General features: G+C 35.8%; 1 protein-coding gene across 1 annotated transcript; it reads right to left on the bottom strand.

Annotated features, from left to right (window-relative positions):
• Positions 1–14,883: 14,883 nt before the first annotated feature.
• SDF2 (stromal cell-derived factor 2-like protein precursor) lies at positions 14,884–18,052 on the bottom strand. The gene is made up of 6 exons (XM_039040908.2): positions 17,591–18,052; positions 16,775–16,915; positions 16,522–16,662; positions 15,565–15,614; positions 15,358–15,487; positions 14,884–15,256 (listed from the first exon to the last, which is right to left on the bottom strand). The coding sequence occupies exons 1-6, from the start codon at positions 17,693–17,695 to the stop codon at positions 15,173–15,175; spliced, it is 651 nt and encodes a 216-aa protein (XP_038896836.1). The 5' UTR covers positions 17,696–18,052; the 3' UTR covers positions 14,884–15,172.
• Between the last annotated feature and the right edge of the window lie 4,255 nt (positions 18,053–22,307).

Here is a 22,307-nt window from a genome sequence, read left to right as displayed (position 1 = left end):
ATCAAGCAAGGATGCATCACAGATTCCAATATGAAAGCCAAATACGAAGTTGCTTATGAAGCTGCTAAAGAGGCTGTTTGGCTTAAGAAATTCCTTACTGATTTGGAAAATTCTAATGAGGTTGTTTGGCTTAAGAAGTTCCTTATTGATTTGGCTTAAGACTCCACTATGGAGGAGTTATTGTGATAACAGTGGTGCTGTGGTTTTAAGAAACCTAGGAATCATAGAAGAAGCAAACACATATAGTGGAAATATCATTTGATTCGGGAGATTGTGCATCGAGGTGATATGATTGTCATAAAGATTACTTCAGAGCATAACGTTGTGGATCTGTTCACTAAGGCTCTCATGGCTAAAGTATTTAAGGATCATCTAGAAAGTCTGAGTCTACGGGACATGCCACATATTTTCTAGGGCAAGTGGGAGATGTTACTGGGGTATAGTGTATGCTCTAGTCTATTGTATTTTGTACTTTATTTGTATTACACATTAGGCTCCCTAAGCTTTAAGACAAGTTGGAGATTGTTGAGATTGGTGTCCTATATCTCTCTAGTATTCTCGTAGTTTGTAAACATTGTTATTTTATGAGCATACACTCAATCCAATAAACTAAGATCCTAGGTTATTTTACATAATTTAAACATATATGTAGAGACATATGGGTGGATCATATTTAAATGATAACCTAAATGGTTTGTAGTAGATGGATAAGGCTGGGTACCTTATCCTGGTGACACTATGGATACAACTCGCTTTGTAGATGTTACGAGTGTTGTAAAGTGCTACAAATGATCTAATCTTATTCATTCATGTGGAGACATGTGAGCGGGGGTATCCTATACAAAGAGTTTATATAAGACCAGACCACGAAATAACTAGTCTCATTATATAATGTCGTTAATAATAGAGACTAACATTTCACCAGGATGACCATAGATGAATTGACTCGAATCCTAAGTGAGTTGTGAACTCTTGCCTATGAAGGTGGTCCTTTGATTTGTATGGGTGAGAGTGACCAGATTGCCAACTCAATATGCCTACTATTTTGGGGATTCGTCTGATTGGGGAGCTAAGAACACGACTACACAAGACGAAATTCACCCATTTCCTGATGTCGGGGTAAGTAGATAAATTGCTCTCCTAAGGGCTGATTTTGGGGCTTGAATATTGTGACCACACCCTCTCTTGGCCCGAGAGGGACTTAATCACAGTTGGACTATGACTTATTATTCATTAGAGGGATAAGTGGTACTTAAGGAGTTAGATATAATTATAGGGGCAAAACAATAATTTTGCCATAGTTGTACTTACGAGCAATTTGTGTAGGGTCATCGCACTATTGACTAGTTATATCTAATAGACACATAAATATATATGTAGTGCGAAGATGCAGCTATCGGTCTTTAGTGGAGTGACCGACAGTTAATGGATGTTGGGATTTTAAATCTACATAACATACTATATGTATAAAAGATTTATTTCATTATAACATACATTCAAAATGCATAATAATTAAACACACACTGATATGGACCAGTTTTGGCAATATAAGCAAGCAAAAAAAATATTACAATAATAAAAAAAACTCCTTCAAAATGCTCCTAGTCTTCACGAACCGACCCAAACCGGACCTTCAAAGCACCAAAGGGGGTTAAACCGGACAAAATCAGGCTGAATTGGACCATTGGATCATTAGTACAATGACCTTTCACGGATGCTCGTAATTATAGTAGGCCAATTTACCGTTTTTCCCCTGTAATTACATCTTTCTCCTTAAGTACCATTGATCCCTCCAATGAACAATACAACATAGTTCTACTAAGTGTGAACACCTCTCGGGCCATGAGAATGTGCTTGGCGTCACATTGTTCAAGCCCTGGAATCAGCCTTTAAGGAGCTATCTATCTATTTACCCATGCCTCGAAGAAGGAGTGAATTCCATCTTGTGTGGCTGAGTTTCCAGCTCCTAAATCAGACGAATCCCCAAAATGGTAGGTTTGAGTCGGCGTTCTGGCCACTCGCACCCATGCAAATCAAAGGACCGCCCTCAATAGTAGAAGTTCCCAACTCACTCAGGATCAGGATTGAGGTCATGTTACTTATGGTCATCCTATTGAAGTGAAGTCTCAGTTATGAACGGTGTTATATAACGAGACGTTAACACTTCGTGGTCAGGTTTTATACAAACTCTTTGTATAGGACGCCCCCGCTCGCATGTCCCCTACACGAATGATCAGGATCAAACCATCTGTGACAAGTCACAACACTTGTGACCATTCCATAAAGCGGGTCGCATCCGTAGCATTACCAGGATAAGGTTTCCCTCCTATATCCATATACTACAAACCATTTTGGTTATCACTCAAGACATGATCCATTTGTATGTCACTATATACATGCTTAAGTTACATACAGATAATCAGGGATATTAAGTTTATTGGTTTGTGGTAAAATAAAAAAAAAAAATCTAAATGTACAAAGTCAAGTAGTAAAATAAATATCATTTATATTATACATTACAAGTGTTCGTACAAAGTTATTTACAAACTACTAGACACGAGACTTTAGGGCACAAACAGCAACAATCTACCACTTGTCCTAAAGCGAAGAGGGGAGTACAAGTAAACAGGCACAAAACAATAAATTAGGGCATAAAAACCTAGTTCAACAAAATCTCCCACTTGCCCTAGTCTAGTCGCGGCCGGTCCCGTAGACCCATGCTCTGAAGGTGACCTCAAACACTGTAGTCGTGAGAGCCTTCGTAAACGAATCAGCAACATTTTTCTCCGAGACGATCTTTGTGATGATCAGGTCACCTCAATGCACTATCATACAGATTGACTTTAACATGGCAACAGGTGAGAAAGTCTCCTCATAGTCGACTCCCTTCACCTAGGTATAACCCTTTGCCACAAGTCGAACCTTGAAGGTTTGCACCTTCCCATCAACACCCGTTTGCGCTTGTAAATCCATTTACAACCTATAGGTCTTACCCCATCAGGCTGATCTACAAGATCCCATACCGAGTTGAAGTACATCGAATCCATCTCGAGATTCATGGCTTTGACCCATTCATCCCGGTCAACATCCTCCATTGCCTTTTTATAGGACAACGAATCCTCAACGTTGCCATCTATCACCATAGCTAGGATTTTCATGAAACCCAGATAGCAATTAGGCAGGTTCGTAACCCTCCCACTGCGTCGAGGTTCCCTCAACTCTTGAGGTAGAACCGACCTACCAGATGAACTATCATCAACAATTGTGGTTGATGAATCAGGTCCTTTAACAACTCTTGTTGAAATTTCAGTAGTTTCTTTGGAAAGCTCACTTAACACGACTTTACTACGTGGACTGTGCTCCCTGATATGATCCTCTTCTAGTAAAGTAGCTTTCGTGGAAACAAACACCTTGTTTTCAGAAAGATCATAAAAGTAACCTCCTCGTGTGCCTTTCGAGTAGCCTACAAAGAGGCACAACCTCGATCGTGATTCCAAATTCTTGGGATTTGCTTCAAGCACATGTGTTGGGCAACCCCATATGCAGAAGTGATGTAAACTTGCTTTACGCCCATTCCACAACTCCAGAGGTGTTCTTACAACACTCTTAGAAGGAACATAGTTGAGAATGTTTACCGCAGTCTCCACTACAAAACCCCAAAACAAGTTCGATAAGGAAGTGTAACTCATCATCGAACGAACCATGTCCAACAAGGTTCTGGAGAAACTCATTGGCATTTAGATTGAGTTACGGAAGATTTAAACATCTCTATGTTATTGAGAGAACTTAAGGATAAAAGTCTTAGCATATACAAGTTATTTTCCAGTTTAGCTATGCAAATTTCAACACCATCCTTACGAATAAACACTTTATTCCATTTAAAAAAAAATAGTGTAATTGTATTGTAACAAACACTTTATAGAAAGAAGGTTCCTTTTTAGTTCAGGAATTACAAAGACATCTTTTAATATAAGAAACATATTCTGTAAAGTAAACTGGATGTCTCCCACTGCCACAACTGAGACAACGTGCCCGATGCTTACTCGCATCGTCATCTCACCAGGCTCCAACTGTCACCAAGATCTAATCCTCAGAAAAGAAGAACAAACATGATTAGTGGCGCCCGAATCTACTATCCAAGCAGAATCACCATTCTCCACTAAACAAGTTTCTAATACAAGTAAATCATATTTACCTTTGTCTGCCTTGGCCTTAGCCTTAACAGCCTTCTTTTCCTTCAGATAACAAGGACAATTCCTCTTTCAGTGTCCATTCTAGTTATAGTAGAAACATTTTCCTTTTTCAACTGGCGGTGGACGCTTCTTCTGGGCGACAAGTAGCGGGCTAGTAGACGCATTCTCTTTTCCTTTACCACCCTTCTTCTTCTTCCCCTTTCTAGAGTTAGAAGTTGAAGGTGCAGACTTTGTTCCTGAGGTCGAACCTCGATAGAACTTTTTAGAGGACGAGACAATATTTGTCTCACCTCCCTTTTTCTCCTCTTTTCAGCAAGGATCGGTAAGTCTACAACTCGTTGAGGAGAGTGGTAAGGGAGTAATAATTTGTTAAGAATCGTATTGCTAACAACATGGAGGAAGATCTTCAGCAATGAATGCAGAATAATGCTAACCTGACTACCTTCATCAATTTTAGACCCATTCATCTCCGCCACGTTAAAGTGGACTATCATATTCAGAACGTGTTCACGAACAGAGGTGTCTTCCTCTATTTTAGAGCTGAAGATGTGTTTCAGAGCCTCATGCTTGAGCTGTCCAGACGGTTGTCCGAACATTCCCCACAAGGGTTCCATAATCTCACGAGCTGAGACCTTGGACTTGTGTTTCTTGGCCAACACGTCACTAAGACTGGCTAAAATATAGGCTCGGACCTTCTCATTTGCCCGTGTCCAACGCTTGTATGCTACCCGAATATTTTGAGTAGCGTCCTGAGGTGGAATAGGAAGACATTCCTCCGTAAGGATAAACTTCAGATCCTCGATGATGAGTATCGTCGTGAGCATATTTTTCCAACTTGAATAATTTTGGCCATTCAGTTTTTCAGCGTTAAGCAAATTGACAGTGGCTGATGCCATTAAAACCGTTGCTGAAAAAAAAAGAACGAATAACATTTTATAAGACTTTGCAAAAATCACATTTTAATTAACCAATTAATTTTTAGCAAAACAAATTCCAAGTACCCTAAATGAAAAGACTTCTATGTTGCAATGATGCCCCAGCGAGGTAGGACAAACGTCACTGGTGGGGTGAACGGATGTTCCTTCACTAGGATGAGACATTCTCAACCATTAGGCAGAACCAACTCTTGGAACTAAACCTAATAGCCATTTTTTCAGTCAAGAATAGATAACCTTTAACAATCCTGCGTAAATGTAACCCCTCGTTTTCAGCCCCAAAGTCCACCCTAATGCGCTCACCATAGGGAAAAGACAGATTAGGACAAAAGACTAAGTAACTTTATCCTCTTACAAGAGATCAAATAAAGAAACGCACAAAACAGCCATCCTATAAGGGGACACACCCAGTGTGCCACGAGGTGATGTGCAAAAACTTTATTCAATCCAACGAGGGAGACCGAGGGATATGCTGTTGCACTTCCCGCTCTCACTTACTATGAACACTTTCTCCATCCCTCTTGATATTGACCTACCTAAACACCATTCGTTAGGGGGATACACCAAAGGTGCCTCGAGGCCAAGGGTAGATCTCACAATGTGAACTATGAGGGAGAAACACGAGAGGTGAAAATGAAGCATCAAAAGCCCCCAGAACCTCCCACTGAATGTTCTACCTAGGGGTTTATTAACCTAGACAATCCAGCTACTGATTATGATCTAAGTCATTTATAAATTTGCTCAATCTTTGAAATTAAAAAAAAAAAAAATCCAAGTAGTCACATTAAACTCTTTAATGGACTGGCCTTAATTTGCATGCATGCATCAAATCTATCTAAATTACCTTTCCAGATAGGTTCCCAGGTAGGGGTGTTTCATTGCCATCATCTTAAATACCTCAGCCTAGACAGAACCCGCCTTCGAAAAAAGCTTTACTATAGATAATGAACTATGAGGAAGAAATGCGAGAGGTGAAAATGAAGCATCAAATGCCCCAAGAACCTCCCACCGAATGTTCTACCTAGGGGTTTATTAACCTAGACAATCCGGCTACTGATTATGATCTAAGTCATTTATAAATTTGCTCAAAAACAACTTTTGTCTTTGAAATTAAAAAAAAAAAAAAAAAAAAAAAAATCCAAGTAGTCACATTAAACTCTTTAATGGACTAGCCTTAATTTGCATGCATGTATCAAATCTTTCTAAATTACCTTTCCAGGTAGGTTCCCAGGTAGGGATGTTTCGTTGTCGTCATCTTAAATACCCCAACCTAGACAGAACCCGCCTTCGACAAAAGTTCTACTATAGATAATGAACTATGATGGAGAAACGCGAGAGGTGAAAATGAAGCATCAAATGCCCCAAGAACCTCCCACCGAATGTTCTACCTAAGGGTTTATTAACCTAGACAATCCGACTACTGATTATGATCTAAGTCATTTATAAATTTACTCAAAAACAACTTTTGTCTTTGAAATTAAAAAAAAAAAAAATCCAAGTAGTCACATTAAACTTTTTAATGGATTGGCCTTAATTTTCATGCATGCATCAAATCTAACTAAATTACCTTTCCAGGTAGGTTCCCAGGTAGGGGTGTTCCACTGCCATCATCTTAAATACCCCAGCCTAGATAGAACCCGCCTTCGACAATAGGTCTACTATAGATAGACTTACTACATATTAATCTTTTACTAATTATTTTAGTTCTAGGTTCATTTTATAACCATTTATAAAATAAACAACTAAATCACTCATCCCACATAACGAAGTATTTATAACGTTATATATAATGCATGAGCATGCATTTATGTAAATTAAAACATGTTTCTCTAAATTATAACTATTACAATAAAGAGATGATGCATGACCAATGCATAACCTAAGGTGAGATTTACTATATGTGCATACCATATGACATATTAAAAAACATACATCGCATGTAATAAATAAAGGATTAATGGACTGGGATGAGACTTTACAAAACTGGAATGAAATAACCCTATCTATTACATGTTTCATCGAGCGAACCAGTTCACAGGCGAACCGGGTCTTGAACCGCCAGGAGGACTCCATCATGTAGTAAATGTCGTAGGTAGACGATCGTCCAGCGTGAACTAGACGAACTAGACGATAGAAAGCAAAATTAAACGATCTCGTAGACGACAACGAGGCAATAAAGCCTGATCGTCTATGCAATCGCTCAACGCGGTGACAGGTAAACGAGTTACCTTGCGTTACTAAGCGATCGTTTAGTCAGTTACTAAGCGATGAAGCTTGCTGACCAAAACGATCGTCTAGTGCGATCACTTAACGTGGCAACAGGTAAACGATTTACCTTGCGTTACTGAGCGATCGTTTAGTCAATTACTAAGCGATGAAGCTTGCTAACCAAAACGATTGTCTAGTACGATCACTTAACGCGGCGACAGGTAAATGATTTACCTTGCGTTACTAAGCGATCGTTTAGTCAATTACTAAGCGATGAAGCTTGCTGACCACAACAACCGTTTATGTGATAGCTTAACGCGGCGACAAGTAAACGATTTACCTTGCGTTACTAAGCGATTGTTTAGTCAGTTACTAAGCGATGAAGCTTGCTGACCAAAATGATTGTCTATGCAATCACTTAACGCGGCGACAGGTAAGCAATTTACCTTGCATTATCGTTTAGTCAGTTACTAAGCGATGAATCTTGATAACCTAAACGATCGTCCAGTGCGCGCGCGCGTTAAGCGATACGCGAGCATCACATTGTCTACACGACTCGATACTCAGTGACCGTGTAACCGATCTTCAACACGATACGATCAACCCTCGATTGCTTACCCGCTCGTCTACACAATGCGATCATCAACGATCGCGTACCCCATCGACTGTACGATGCGATCAACACCTGATCGCATACCCCATCGTTTAACCGATGCAATCAACAACGATCATGTACTCCATCGTCTAATCGATGCGATCAACAACGATCACGTACTCCATCATCTGCACGATGCAATCAACACTTGATCGCATACCCCATCGTCTACACGATGCGATCAACACTTGATTGCATACCCCATCGTCTAACCGATGCGATCAACAGCAATCGCGTACTCCATCATCTATACGATGCGATCAACCGTTGATCGTCTTCTACCTCGAAGAACCACAACACTTGCTCCAATCTTCTTCACGAACGACTCAAAACTCAAACAAATTTTGAATACAGACTCCATAATGATTAATAATGCCCAAAAAATGCAGGGGCCTTTACAAACAACCGCAAATGTAAAAGCATTAAATCAAACCAAGACTAACATCCACGAAAACATCTATAAATCCGCACATCCACAACAATTTAACGATTAAACAGTATAGAAATGCAACCACCAAGAACGTATTTGCAATTCTTATGCAGCAATGAATTGGAATATTAGAAAACGAGTGCTCTGATACCAATTGAAGGAACTCTTATTCAAGAGTACCTACGAGTGGAAGCGGATATTTTCAATTTATTATGAAAGAATTACCGCATATACATTCAAACATACTTTCATAATGCAAAAGAGATCAAGAAATCATATCAGATGAAGATTTCTTCTTCACAACGAGTCTGAAGCCCAACCATCTACCTCGAACAATCACCACTCGGACAGAAGGAAACAGAGAAGACAACACTATTCAAAGCCCTCAGTATTCTTAGAGTGAGAATCCAAAGTGTGGGCTTTGTTTGGATTTGGTAAAGGGAAGAAGGAAGAAAGACCGTACACAACGATCAAGCAAGTGGGAGAAAAGGTCGTCTATTGCATAGACAAGATGCTTGATCATATAGGTGAAGTTGAAGTATACGATCGTGTAGGAAAAATAAGTGATCGTCTAAACAATCGTATAGGAAAAATAAGCGATTGTCTAAACGATCGTGTAGGAAAAGGTAAATGATCATGTAGGAAAAGGGTGAGAGATCGTCCAAACGATCGCGTAGGAAAAACTAAGCGATCGTCTATACAATCATTTAGTAAATATCAGGAGCTAAACGATCGCTTAGGAAAAAGGTAAACGATCGTTTAGATAATAGCGCGCGACGGTGTAATCGGTATGTGATCGCTTAGCAATATCGTATATGTAAGCGATTGTGCAGTCACTATCATATAAGCACTGATTTTCTAAACAATGACACTATCTTTTTCACAATGTCCGCACATCCCGAGATTAACACACTGTCTGCTATTTATAATGCACTCATCCGTTATTTAGAACAGAAGATGTGTCTTCCCATTTCCTTTATAACCGTCCATTGAATGTGATCTAATCGTATTCATAACATATAAATTAATATCATATATTAATTATAATATTTTTCTTTACTAGATATAAATCATATTTATATCCAATTTTCTCCAAATTAATGTATCTCATACATAAAGTTAATTATATCATATTTAATTAACTCTTTCAATTATATCATATATAATCGAACTCCCTCTTGTTAATTTGAACATTTCAAATTGACCCAAAAACTGACTCTTAACTTGTATCTAAGCTACCAAGGGGACCTTATGGACTTATGGCTCGAAGCTCCAACAGTACATGAATAGCTGACTAAATTCTTTAATCATGATATCCACCATCCGTTAACAGCCAGACACCCCACTAAAGACCAACAGTTGAACTCTTCTTACCATAGATATATTTCTATGTCCATTGGATATAACCAATCATCAGTACGATGACCCTTCATAAATGCTCGTAATTACAGCAAGCCAATTTACCGTTTTGCCCCTGTAATTACATCTTCCTCCTTAAGTACCACTAATCCCTTTAATGAATAATACAACATAGTCCTATTATGTGTGAACACCTCCCAGGCCATGAGAAGGTACGTGGCGCCACATCGTTCAAGCCCTAGAATCAGCTCTTAAGGGAGTATCTATCTACTTACTCCTGCCTCGGGGAAAGAGTGAATTCCATCTTGTGTAGCTGAGTCCCAGCTCCCAAATCAGACGAAACCCCAAAATGGTAGGTTTGAGTCAACGTTCTGGCCACTCGCACTCATGCAAATCAAAGAACCGCCCTCAATGGCAGAAGTTCCCAACTCACTCAGGATTGAGGTCATGTTACCTATAGTCATCCTAGTGAAGTGAAGTCTCGGTTATGAACGGTGTTATATAATGAGACGTTAACACTTCGTAGTTAGGTCTTATACAAACTCTTTATATAGGATGCCCCCGCTCGCATGTCCCCTACACGAATGGTCAGGATCAGACCATCTGTGACAAGTGACAACACTTGTAACCATTCCACAAAACGAGCCGCATCCGTAGCATTATCAGTATAAGGTTTCCCTCCTATATCCATATACTACAAACCATTTTGGTTATCACTCAAGACATGATCCACTTGTATGTCACCACATACATGCTTAAGTTACATACAGATAACCAGGGATATTAAGTTTATTGGTTTGTGGTAAAATAAAAAACATCTAAATGTGCAAAGTTAAGTAGTGAAGTAAATATCATTTATGTTATACATCACAAGTGTTCGTACAAAGTTGTTTACAAACTACAGGACACGAGACTTTAGGGTACAACCCCAACATTTATGACAATAACTGCACTCGACTTTTAGGCAATCAGCAAATTTGTGCTCAATGAGCTTATAGTTTTTTACAAAAGAGATCTCTAGAAGTACTAGCCATATGATTGCTTGCGAGCACAACCTTAGATTTCCTAGAAAAAGCGATGCCAAGACGCTTTTCCTCAAATAGGATTTCCTGAATATTTGTGTCCAATGACAGAAGAGGACTGCGATGTAGCAAAGCAACACAAATAGATTCATTTTCTGGACGAAGCCCCATAAGAACCTTAATAAGACGGAGATGATCAATACTGATTTTAGCTTGATCCAATTGTGTCTAAATTGGCTGAAGTGTGGCTAAATTATCGTTAACGGATTAGCTAGTCTCCTGATTGAGACTATCAAGAGTATTGTGCAGTTGATAATAATGAGCTAATCCAATAGACTGAAATCACGTAGACAGGAACTCTCATAAACTCTTGGCGTCATCAAACGCATCAAACTGAACATGGATGGCAGGTATAGACGTATTACCGAGCCAAGTGATGATCTGATGATTTTTACTATCCCAATCCTCTAACTGTTCAAGAATTTATTGTCATTCTAGTATCTTGACTGGTTTAGGAATATCACTAGTGACAATACGTTATAATTTATGCCCTATTAGAAAACTCTTCATTTGATGGGCCCAAGTAAGATAATTTGTCCCATCAAGAATAGTACTAATAGAGCGAAGCACATCATCTTTCTCCATGGGCTTAGTTTGGCTCAATTGGGAAAAGAAGCTTGGCGGCTCGGCTCAGTGGCTTGACTCATAAGCTCGGCTTGGTGACTCGACTCAGCAGCTTAGAAACTCGACTCAGCTTGTCTATTCGGCTCAGTCGACTGGATCAAGTAGCTATATCTCAGCGGCACGGGCGCTTGGATCTGGGTCTCCGGATCTGCGAGCAAGGATTCGATGGGCTAGATTGTTGAGGGTTGGATCCAACGTCCGTTCAGTTTCTTGGGGGCTAGCGCGACATTGGCGAACAAGGGGCACGGACGTCCATTCGGTTTCGAGCTTGGCACAAATTGGCAGTCTTGTTCGATTTCTTCGTCTGTTCTTTGGTGGAGTCATGGTGGAGATCTTCGTTGGAAATTTCCCCGTTTGTTGAATGGAGTCATGAAAAGGAACTCGTGCGATGAAGCATGCGTGGAGATCGGGAACTGTAGAGCAAAGCTTGGCTGATCTGAACAAATCAGAGATTGGGAGCTCGGGAGCACATGTGAGACTCGGCTCGGTTGGTGGCAGATCGGGAAAAAGAGAACAGAGATCGACGTGCCGATCTGAGATGAAATAAGAGGGAGCACGACCAGCGCTTGTGGACAAAAAACAGAGGCACGCCCACCTGACGAACGGAGGACAGATGGAAAACAAGCAGGGGCTGGGCGGTTGGACGAGTGGACGTCGATAGTAATTCCTTAGTTTGTTAAAAATTTATTTCCACACGTCTTTTTTTTAAAAAAAAAAAAAAAAAAGTTATGGGTATAAATATAGTAGCAAGGGAGAAAATAGACCCTAAAAACCTCAACCAACCTAAGAGCTATCTAACAACATAGACTAAGTATACATTGACAAAGTACACATTGACATTATAAATTAGAATGTCACTTTTAGAATTAGACAAGGTTTAATTCATTTCTTATCTTAGCTTACAACTAGTAATCTTTCAGTGATACGATTAGAATGTTAAATTTCAAGTTTAATCCTTGAACTTTGAAGTTTGTATCTATTTAGTCTATGAACTTTTAAAACTGTCTATTAAATTCATGAACCTTCAATTTTGTGTTTAATAGATCCTTAAACTTTCAATTTTGTCAAGTAGGTTTATGACATTAAAAAAAACATTTACAAATAATTGATCATTGGATATAAATTTAAACTTTATGTCTAATGAAACTCTTGACTTTCAACTTTGTGTCAACTAGAATCATAATTTTTTTGAAAAGATATTGAACAGGTCAACGACCATATTAAACAAAAAATTGAAAATGTAGAGATCTATTTGGCACAAAAAAGTTTAAGGGCCTAGTTTTGACACAAACGTGAAAGTTCATGGAGCTTTTTAAACCGTTTTAAAAGTTTAGAGACTAAATAGCTACAAACCTCAAAGTTTAAAGACAAAAGTTGAAATTTAACCTAGTCGGAAATTTATGGGTACGTGTGGTTGTTTATTTGCTTAGCATAAACAATTGTTTTGTTGTTCTACTTCTTAGCAGACGTGTGTAATCGGACAGGAATTTGTGAAAAGTTAAGGATGTCTGATTGTGTGTCAACTTTATTTTGTGGTGAAATTTATTTTTGATATTTGATAAATTTTTGTTGTCAATTCAAGCTCTAAATTTTGGAGGCAGGGAAGATGGAATTATTGTTCTTCATGAAATCATTTGAGGGAAGAATGATTTGAGATTTAGAGGAAGACTGGCCATTGTCAAGGTGGGGCATTCTAATATGTTCTTTCTTTTCCCTTTTTTATGTTTTTTCCTTTGGTCCTAATCTTCTCATGCCTTCCTCCATAGGTCACTATTTTATAAGTCAGTTTCATTATTTTATTCAATAATATTATTATTATTTTCTATAATAATTGTTCATTTAATTATTGGAGAATATGGATTAGTTTCCATGTCACAACTTAGTAATGTTGATTCAACAATTGGTGATTGTTTGTAAGGGTACTTCAATTAACCAAATCATCTTTAGCCTTTCAAACTACTAACAAAAAGAAACAAGTGATATGTTGTGAGATTTTAATTGACAAGATGAGGCAATGTGAATTCTTTTACATTAGACTTTAATTTGCATAAATGATAATTGGGATATTTAATTTAAAATAGATGTTAGGAATGGTCCAGGGAGAAAGTTGAGCTGTGGCATCTTCTCAAACTTTTCATGGAATGATAACTTTTGAAAAGAACCGTTTAGATTTTGGACTAATTAGACTTCTCAATCGAGTTCCTTTTTTTCCATTTTAAGTTCAGTAATGGGTCGTTTGAATTGAGGGAATTGAGATGAGAATAAGGGTGTGAATGGATAAGGGATACACATCCTCTTATTTGGTACAAGTTTGAAAATTTTGGGTATGGGAAGAAGTTATTTCCGTGCATTCTTTATATACCCATGAATTATACCCATCTTGATCCTTTCTCTCTCTCGTTTTAATATATGAATTCATTCTTTTATTTTATATTATTAAGATTAATTAATATATGAATATTAAATTTATAATTAAAAAAATTATATTAAATTTATAATTAAAAAATTATATTAAATTTATAATTTAATTACTTCAAATTCATAAGTTAATTAATTAATTATATAATAAACTGTAAAGGATTGATGCATTAATACTATTAATTCATTAATAGATTATATATGTAATTAATTAATTATCATTATGTTCAATATTTTATGAGATTATTTTTAAATAATTATAATTAATGTATTATTGATTAATTATAATTCATTATTCTTGAATGACATAATGATATCTTTATTTTTCTAAACTAATTTTGATTGTTTTATTAATTAATACATCATATTTATATAATAAATTCATCAAATTAATACATCAAATTATATAAAGTATTGATTATAAATTACTCATTTTACAAATATTTGTAATTAATAATATAATTAATATTATTGTTTTATAGTTAAATAATTGATTTTGTTGAAAACTTTGAATTGAATTTATTATTTATCAGTTAATCTATCAAAATATTATAAAGATGTCCATATAAAATATAGAACTGTTGTTACAATAGAATTTTGATAATGTTCTCAAGTCCAACCAAACAGTATCTTTGATTTCCAAAGATCTGATTCCTAAACTTTCTATTCTCAAGACATCTTTAAAATCTTAAATCAAACTACCCCTAAAGGTCATATTGACAAATTTTTAGAAGTAAAAACCGAGCTCATATCAATTCAACTACGTTAAAATTAAAACTTTCAAATCAATTTGATGATAGAATTCTGATCTCATTTTACATCATTTTCAAAAACACCCTATCAAAAACAAAAACGAAATTGTACGTAAAAGGGTCGAACTATCATTGAGTTCCTTTTTTAAAGAAAAAACAAACAAATAAATAAATATCATTGAGGCCGAAACAGAAGTCCAGGCTAGCAGTAGAAGGAAGCAGAGACGTTTGAAAATGGAAGCTCATTTGCATTAATTTTTCACTTTCACCCGAGTACTCGTAACATATTATCAATGAATAGCCATAATCTATGGATTTCATCACGGTTCTTCAGAACTCAAAAGACAATTATATAGATCCTGACATTCTTCAGAACGTCGTGACATCATTGACTGACCTTAAAAGTTAAGGAATCAGCTCAACTTCATGTAAAGCAGGTAACAATCTCTCGATACTTCAAAAACCTAGTAACCTAATTTTGAAAGTTAAATACATGGTTACCTCACCAAAATGTTTCTACTTTGTCTCCGTAACAGGAAGATAAACGCCTTCTGCAGCCAGCCAGACGTTGTCAGCACGCTTCTCCCGGACTCCACAGACCTGCGAAGGTGAAGAAAATGGTTAGGAATTTGTTACTTCCAAATGACTAGCAGACCATGTTTACATATACTGATTTACTGAGATAATCATGTTAGTCTCACCTCTTGCTGCCCTCCAGCAATACGGCTGTATTTCTTGTCATGACTATGTAGGTAGCCACCGGTATCGACATGCTGAAGCCGAACTCTCTGTTCTTGCCTCCATGTCTTTCCACTCCCTTCGATCATAAGCCTATACAACTTTGCGGATGAGGAACCACTAATGGTATCATAATTATACGTGTTTTTTAGAGAAAATAATTATCTCACCTCCAGTAATCACCAGTGTCGGAGTCAGAATCCCCACCAAAGCAACTAACCTGCACCAAGGAGTCTAGAACCATTAGCAAACATAGAAACCATAACTAGATTTTGAAATCAAAATTCTCATGTCCCATAGGCCATAACTATATTATAAAGTATATCCATTAGCCAGCATGGAAAGCTGGAAACCATGACAAATTCTCGTAAACATACAGTGAGGTATGCATATCAAACAAGCCAGTTACCAAAACATGTCAAACAGTGAACCACAAATCACAACGATTAGGGAAACTTAGAGATACCAATCAAAACAGAAAAGGTGATGTAATAGTTGGTGGAAATCATTCCATGAATTGACATTTTGTAAGTAGAAGAAAGGAAATAATTATAAAAACGTAGGAAGAGGGATGGCAAAAGATGATAATGTCATACTATAAATCACAATTGTTGTCTACAATATTATGGCGACCTTGAACTTGGTTTCTTCGGTAAATTCAATAACAAAATCTATCGCAGGACAAACATTTCTAATAGCAGAATAAAATACTCAGCCAACAGTACTATAAAAGATGACACAAGTAAAAGATGAATGAGAAATCTCGTATTAGTTCTACAATATCAAGCACGTACCGTCCACTATGGTCTCTTTTTGTTACTATAATAACAGAATTCTCAGGAATATAATCCCAAGTTTAATATGCATGCAAACAGATTAATGACTTTCTTCCTCCACTATACACAAACAACAATATGGGGCTCGATGAATGCCTTTAAATTATGTCAGGGTTAAGCTTTCTTTATGAATTCAGTCATCATGAAATCAACATAAGCAATCAACAAAATTCAATACGGGAGGAACATCAAAGCAGCAAGCAGCAACACAAAGAGATGCCATGAAATGGACATTATCATGAGATTATCCAGTCAAAAAATTGTTAAACATGAATGTTATAATTCAATAACCTCTAGATTTCCCGATATTGGGGATGCGTGCAAGTGGCTGTGCAGCCATTTCCTTGTCCTCATGTGTTGCAATCTGATAATTGTCCCACTTTTAATGGTGTCACCCTGTTTCGCAGATGTCCCAGGCTGGGGTCTTACTATCTGCCAATGATAAAACTCGTTACGATTGCAAACCAACACTAACATTCTTGTGGAGCGGTGAGAGACAGATAACAACTTTTGTTGGAAAGAATTAGAAGGCAGAGAGAATTACCCAGTAGCTATTGGAATCATCAACATTTGGAAACCCGGTGACCGACTGTTGGCCACTGCCAGAACCATAGGGCACGTCATGGGAATGCAAACGGAATTTAGTTTTCTCGTGCATTAGCTTAAGAATTGTCCCATACGTAATCTGTCCAACAAAAACACCAATCAACAAAATGGTTCAATTGTAGGATTAAGTTACTCAATTTAAGCTCTGTTTAATCACTGTAAAATTATGAAATTACAGGAAAGCAAATCAATATCGGCCGAAGAGATGGATTCATGTGCAATTTTTCAGTAAACAGAATACAAGGTTAAAAAACTAAGCGATTTCCAACAAATTATCTATCTGCGTTTGGGCAGATTCGTTCAGCTTCATGCTTATAAACTCAATAAGAATCCACATTGCCGTTTTCCTCATTCATTAATCATTATATCTTCCCTCAATCACTACATTTGATCAGTTCCAAACCAAGCAATGAATCTCCAGAAAGAAAATCCAAATGTTCTTAAGAGATTGCTTCACGTGCGTTTTTCAGTTGGAAAAAAAAATAGAGGTTGAAAAGTTCGATTGATTTTCAATATAGCATCTAACTGCGTTTTAAGTGAATCTCTCCTAAGTTGAAATCGAATCAACATTGCCGATTTTCTCACAGTTAATCATATCATTTCCTAATTCCTTCCAATCTGATCGTGTCTTCACTAGTCATCTACATACTAAACTAATAACCTAAATCTCCAGTCAGACAGAATCCAGCAAAAACGAATCAATGCGAACACGAACAAAGCACATAAACAAGATTAACTGATTCAAATTACAAACCTCAACGCCCTCAGAGGACGTAGCAGAAGCAGATGACGGGGAGCCATGGTCGAGATCGAGACCGAGGAAGAGAAAGAGCGCAAGAGCGAAGAAACCGATGGCCATAACGAAAAGTAAGGCGATGAACCAGTTACGCTGCCAGAAAGGCAAATCGGAATGCGACGGCGGAACTCTCTCCCTGTAGACGATTCTCGTCGGCGCTGACGGCGAAGGAGAAGCAGAAGCCGAAGATTTTCTCCGAGACAGACCTGAGGACCCTGAAGAAGCCACGGTTGATCGGAAGAACTCACCAAAACCGACGACGTCCAAAAGAACAAAAATGGAAGAACGATTTCGATTTGGTCCGATCGGTGAAACGGAGAATTGTGATTTAAATATTTAATCTTTTTTTTTTCCCCTTTGTGATTGTGAAGTCAGGGAAATTAAATTAGAGTGAATTTGGGGTTTCGGCGTGGTTTGGATGACACGTAAGAATACTCGGTCTAAACAAATAGGAATTTTACACGTGTCGTCTGAATGAGGTGGCTTGTTTTTATTGGATATAACGGAGTCTTCTCTCCAGTCTATGGGAACTTGGGACGCTCTGATATGACGTGGACTCGTTAATAGACACGAGGACATAAAGTTTAAATTTTATGTTAAATTAAAAATTAAAAATTAAAAATTAAAAATATTTGTTGTCCCTATATTTGAAACTTATTTGATTTAATCTATTTTTTTTTTTAAATACAAACCGAGATAGGAGTTTTGAACTACAAAACTATTGGAGATCTTCAATACATACAAATATTAATTGAGCTAAGCTCTTGTTTGTCATCCATATATTTCTTTTAAGAAATTCAAACCACAAATATTTGCAAACTATGTTTGATTTGGTTTAGTTCATATATTTTTAATTAATCTTACATTTAGTTATAGTTATTATTTTTTACGATAAATTAAATAAATTTACAAGAGCCAACAAATGGAGTATCCACATTGTATTTTATATTATACTATTATTTAATCATTTTCAAAAAAAAAATAATAATAACACTTCAATGACTAAATTTATGGTTTACTGAAAGTACGTAAACTAAAGGTAAAAAAGTTTTCAAAGTATAGATTGAAATGTTATTTTAACCTTTGTTTCCACATAATCATCTACCGTAATAATAATATAAAAAGGTGAGAAGGTAATAAAAACTTTTGGAACACTTTTGTCCCTTATTTATTTTACTTATTTGTGCAATGTCATTATCGATTAAATATAAATAATAAATTAATTCATTCCTTCATAATTATCAATAAATAAATATATAATTAATATGGTCAAGTTGGTATGTAAAAGGTTGTTTCCTCTCATTTAGAATAATTTAATTTTTACTTAAACTATAATTGATATTTAAATATTAAAAATTGTAAAATTTAAAGAGATTTTGTAACTCTCACCTCCAACTATTATAAAAATGGAGTTTTCTTCAACATTTTTCACTAATATATAGAGTTTCAATCTTTCCCCAATCTTGTTCTCTCGATTCATCGTTCTCAAAACCTTCTCAAAATAGTATTACATTGAAGTTTCAAGAGATGCATGTGTCAAATTAAAATCTTAAACTCTAAGCTTCTTTTATTTTTTTCTTTTAATGAATGAATTTTAGGGCGTTTATTACTTTAGTTTACAACTCCACTTTGACGAAGTTGAACATTAGTGTTTGTCTAGCAAGTGAGCAAATTTATAAGGAAAGGAAACATACAGTGAGTATTATTTTTTGTTGGGTCGAGGGTTTTTCTTATTGTTTATTTCAAATTATCAAGTTGTGGTATTTGGATAAAAAAAGTTTATGTTTGGCTATTTTGGTAGAGATTTGTAGTGTGAGTCTAGGTGTCTTTGTAATCTTCATCACAATAGAACTTACATTTGCAGAGGACTGGACATAGTCGAACCAGTATATTTTTCGGCGTGGCTCCTTTTTTTTTCCTTATCCTCTTTATTTGCTATTTTGTGATCGATTACTTTTTTTAACTGTGGAAGTGGGAATTTTAGATATAATTTAGTTTTCGCATTTATTTATATCTTAGTATGAATTCCCAACAATTGGTATCAAAGCTTTTGGTTCATGAGTCATGGATCAATAGAGTCAAAAAGTTTTGAGGTAGTCATAAAATTTGACGGAGAAAAAATTGGGATGTCAGATAAAGATTAGGATAACCTGAATGAAGAAGCAGCCGCAGTCATTAGAATGCATTTGTCGATGACTGTGGCTAATCTTGTAGCTAATTCCACATTGTACACATGTCAGTTTGATGTTACCAAATGATTAGAGGGACGGCGAATGCCCTACAAATGGCATGTGTAGAGAATCTTGTAGCTAATTCCACATTGTACACATGTCAATATGATCAAAGGGACGGTCAGTAATGATAGCCAATTTAGATCGGTCAAATCAATGTCCATCAAGTCAGAAACAATTGGGAAGTCCAATAGATGAAGTTGATGGCTATCACAAACCCCCAATTCTCAGACAGTCGAATGGATTGATGAAGTCATCGAGGCAAGTAAGGGCATCAATGTGGAAGACCAAAGCAGTTGCTAAAGTGTGTCTCCAGCTAGGTAACAAATTTGAATGAAGGAGTCAAACCACTTGCATAAGGGTTGAGATTTGAAGAGGCAATTGGTACCACTTAGTTGAAGTAGGATAGTTTCACGTAACTTGTTCATATCTCGGGACGAGCATAGATGAACTATATATATATATATATAAATACAGATACTGTGTTGATTTTATGGGACGCTAAGATTCTAAGCCTTGAAGTTCACCAAGAAGATCAAAGATTACGGTTGTAGTGGGAGTAAGTCTTGTAATCTGTCAAGATCATCGGTTTTATCGTGGAAGGTAAGATTGTCGTTTTGTTTCCAAGTGAGAGATTTTTAAGAAATTTGGAGTCAAAATTCCAAAGCCCAATTCTTCCGGACCCTATGTCTCTATTGAATGGGTTGCTTAATCGAGCCTTAGACTTCTATTCTTTGGGAAGGAACGTTGTACACAGTTGATAGTACCTGGATTGAGATTAGAAGAAACAAAACTGTGTTAAAAATGAAAAAACCCAGTGGAAGAATTTTTTAGAAAAAAGTATATATGTATAAATTGTTTAGTGTTTACTAGTAGCAATAAATACCATATATTTATATGTCTAAACTACTCACTGTCACTGTTATGGGATTTTGGATTTTTTTTTTCTTTTTTCAGAAACATGTTTGAGGTAGATGACAATGGAATGTATTGCCACTATTTTGTAATTTGATTTGAGAACTTGAAAAATATAAGATTTAATTTGATATTAAATTTTCACTCAATACTAATTAGAGAACTAAAAGAAAGGTCAAGAGATGTTTACTAGCTCTCTCAAATGATGATAAATTTATGAGTGAAAGTTTACATACAAGAAATTTGTGTTATGTAAAAACTTTATTTTTTAAATTTAATTTTAAAACTTACAAAATAAAATTTACATGACAAGTATTTGTGTTACAAATTTCATATTTAAAATTCTATTTTAGAAACTTAGGAAAAAATTTGCAGCTTATTTTTTAGTTTATATATTTTTTCAAAAAAAAGAACAAGTTCTTCTAATGTCTTGTTTGTTTCTAATGTCTAGATTTTTCAAATATTTTATTTCAATTTGATTTGGTTATTCGGTTATAGGAATAATATTTAGGAGGGATAGACTGGTACATTTAAAATTAGATAAATGAAAAAATCTAGGCATTTAGACATTCTTCAATGAAAATTAAGATAGATATTTTTCAAAAACGTATTTTAATTTAGATATTTATCCGATCGTTCCTTATATATGTGTGTTTGTTTACATTTGAAGAAAGAATTTATAGAGATGGACATGTCGGGCTATTTGGAAAGAAATTTGTAACATGAGTCTAGGTGTCTTTGTAATCTCCATCACAGTAGAAACTATCATTACAGAAGACTCGGGATAGTTTCGAGTTTGGTGCGAATTAGTATATTTTTCGGTGTCACCCTCTTTTTCTCTTATCCTCTTTATTTACTATTTTATTGTCGATTACTTTTTTGCTCTAGTAGAAATGGAAATTTTAGATGTAATTTACTTTTCGCATTTATTTATACCTCAGTATGAATTCCCAACCCTTTCTAATTTACGTGGTTAATTTAGTTTTTTTTCTCGAAAATATGTAGTCAATACCTTCTATTTGACTTTTTGTTTTCTTACCACAAAAGGTGGGATATTTTCAAAATAAATAAATAAAGAAAACTATTTATATAAAATAGCAGATTTTTAAGTGATAGACACTAATAAAAGTCTATTTTTTTTGTGGGTTGTTTTTAACCTTCTTGTTTTTCCCCTTAAATGCGAATATACATTTATCAAATACAAATATAAAGAAAATTATAATAAAAATCAATTAAACATATCTATAATATTATTCCACAAGTATGAACATAAAATATTGCAGAATCAATTACCAAAACCTTGTTTATCTTCAAACCATACAAATAACAATGTAGTTGGACGTATTTAAATAATAATACACATGATTATGTATTTAAATAATAATATATATGGTTAAAATATAAATTATGTATGTACATTAATAATTTATTACATTAAATTATTTTATTAGATTGGACTCTATCATGTGATCTAATTACTAGATTCCTAAATGAATATCTACTTAATAGATAGAAGTTCATTCCTAATT

Source organism: Benincasa hispida, chromosome 9, assembly GCF_027475165.1.
Source record: "Benincasa hispida cultivar pf3 chromosome 9, pf3_genome.v1.1, whole genome shotgun sequence".
NCBI lineage: Eukaryota > Viridiplantae > Streptophyta > Magnoliopsida > Cucurbitales > Cucurbitaceae > Benincasa > Benincasa hispida.
This window is presented reverse-complemented; position numbering and strand designations above follow the sequence as displayed.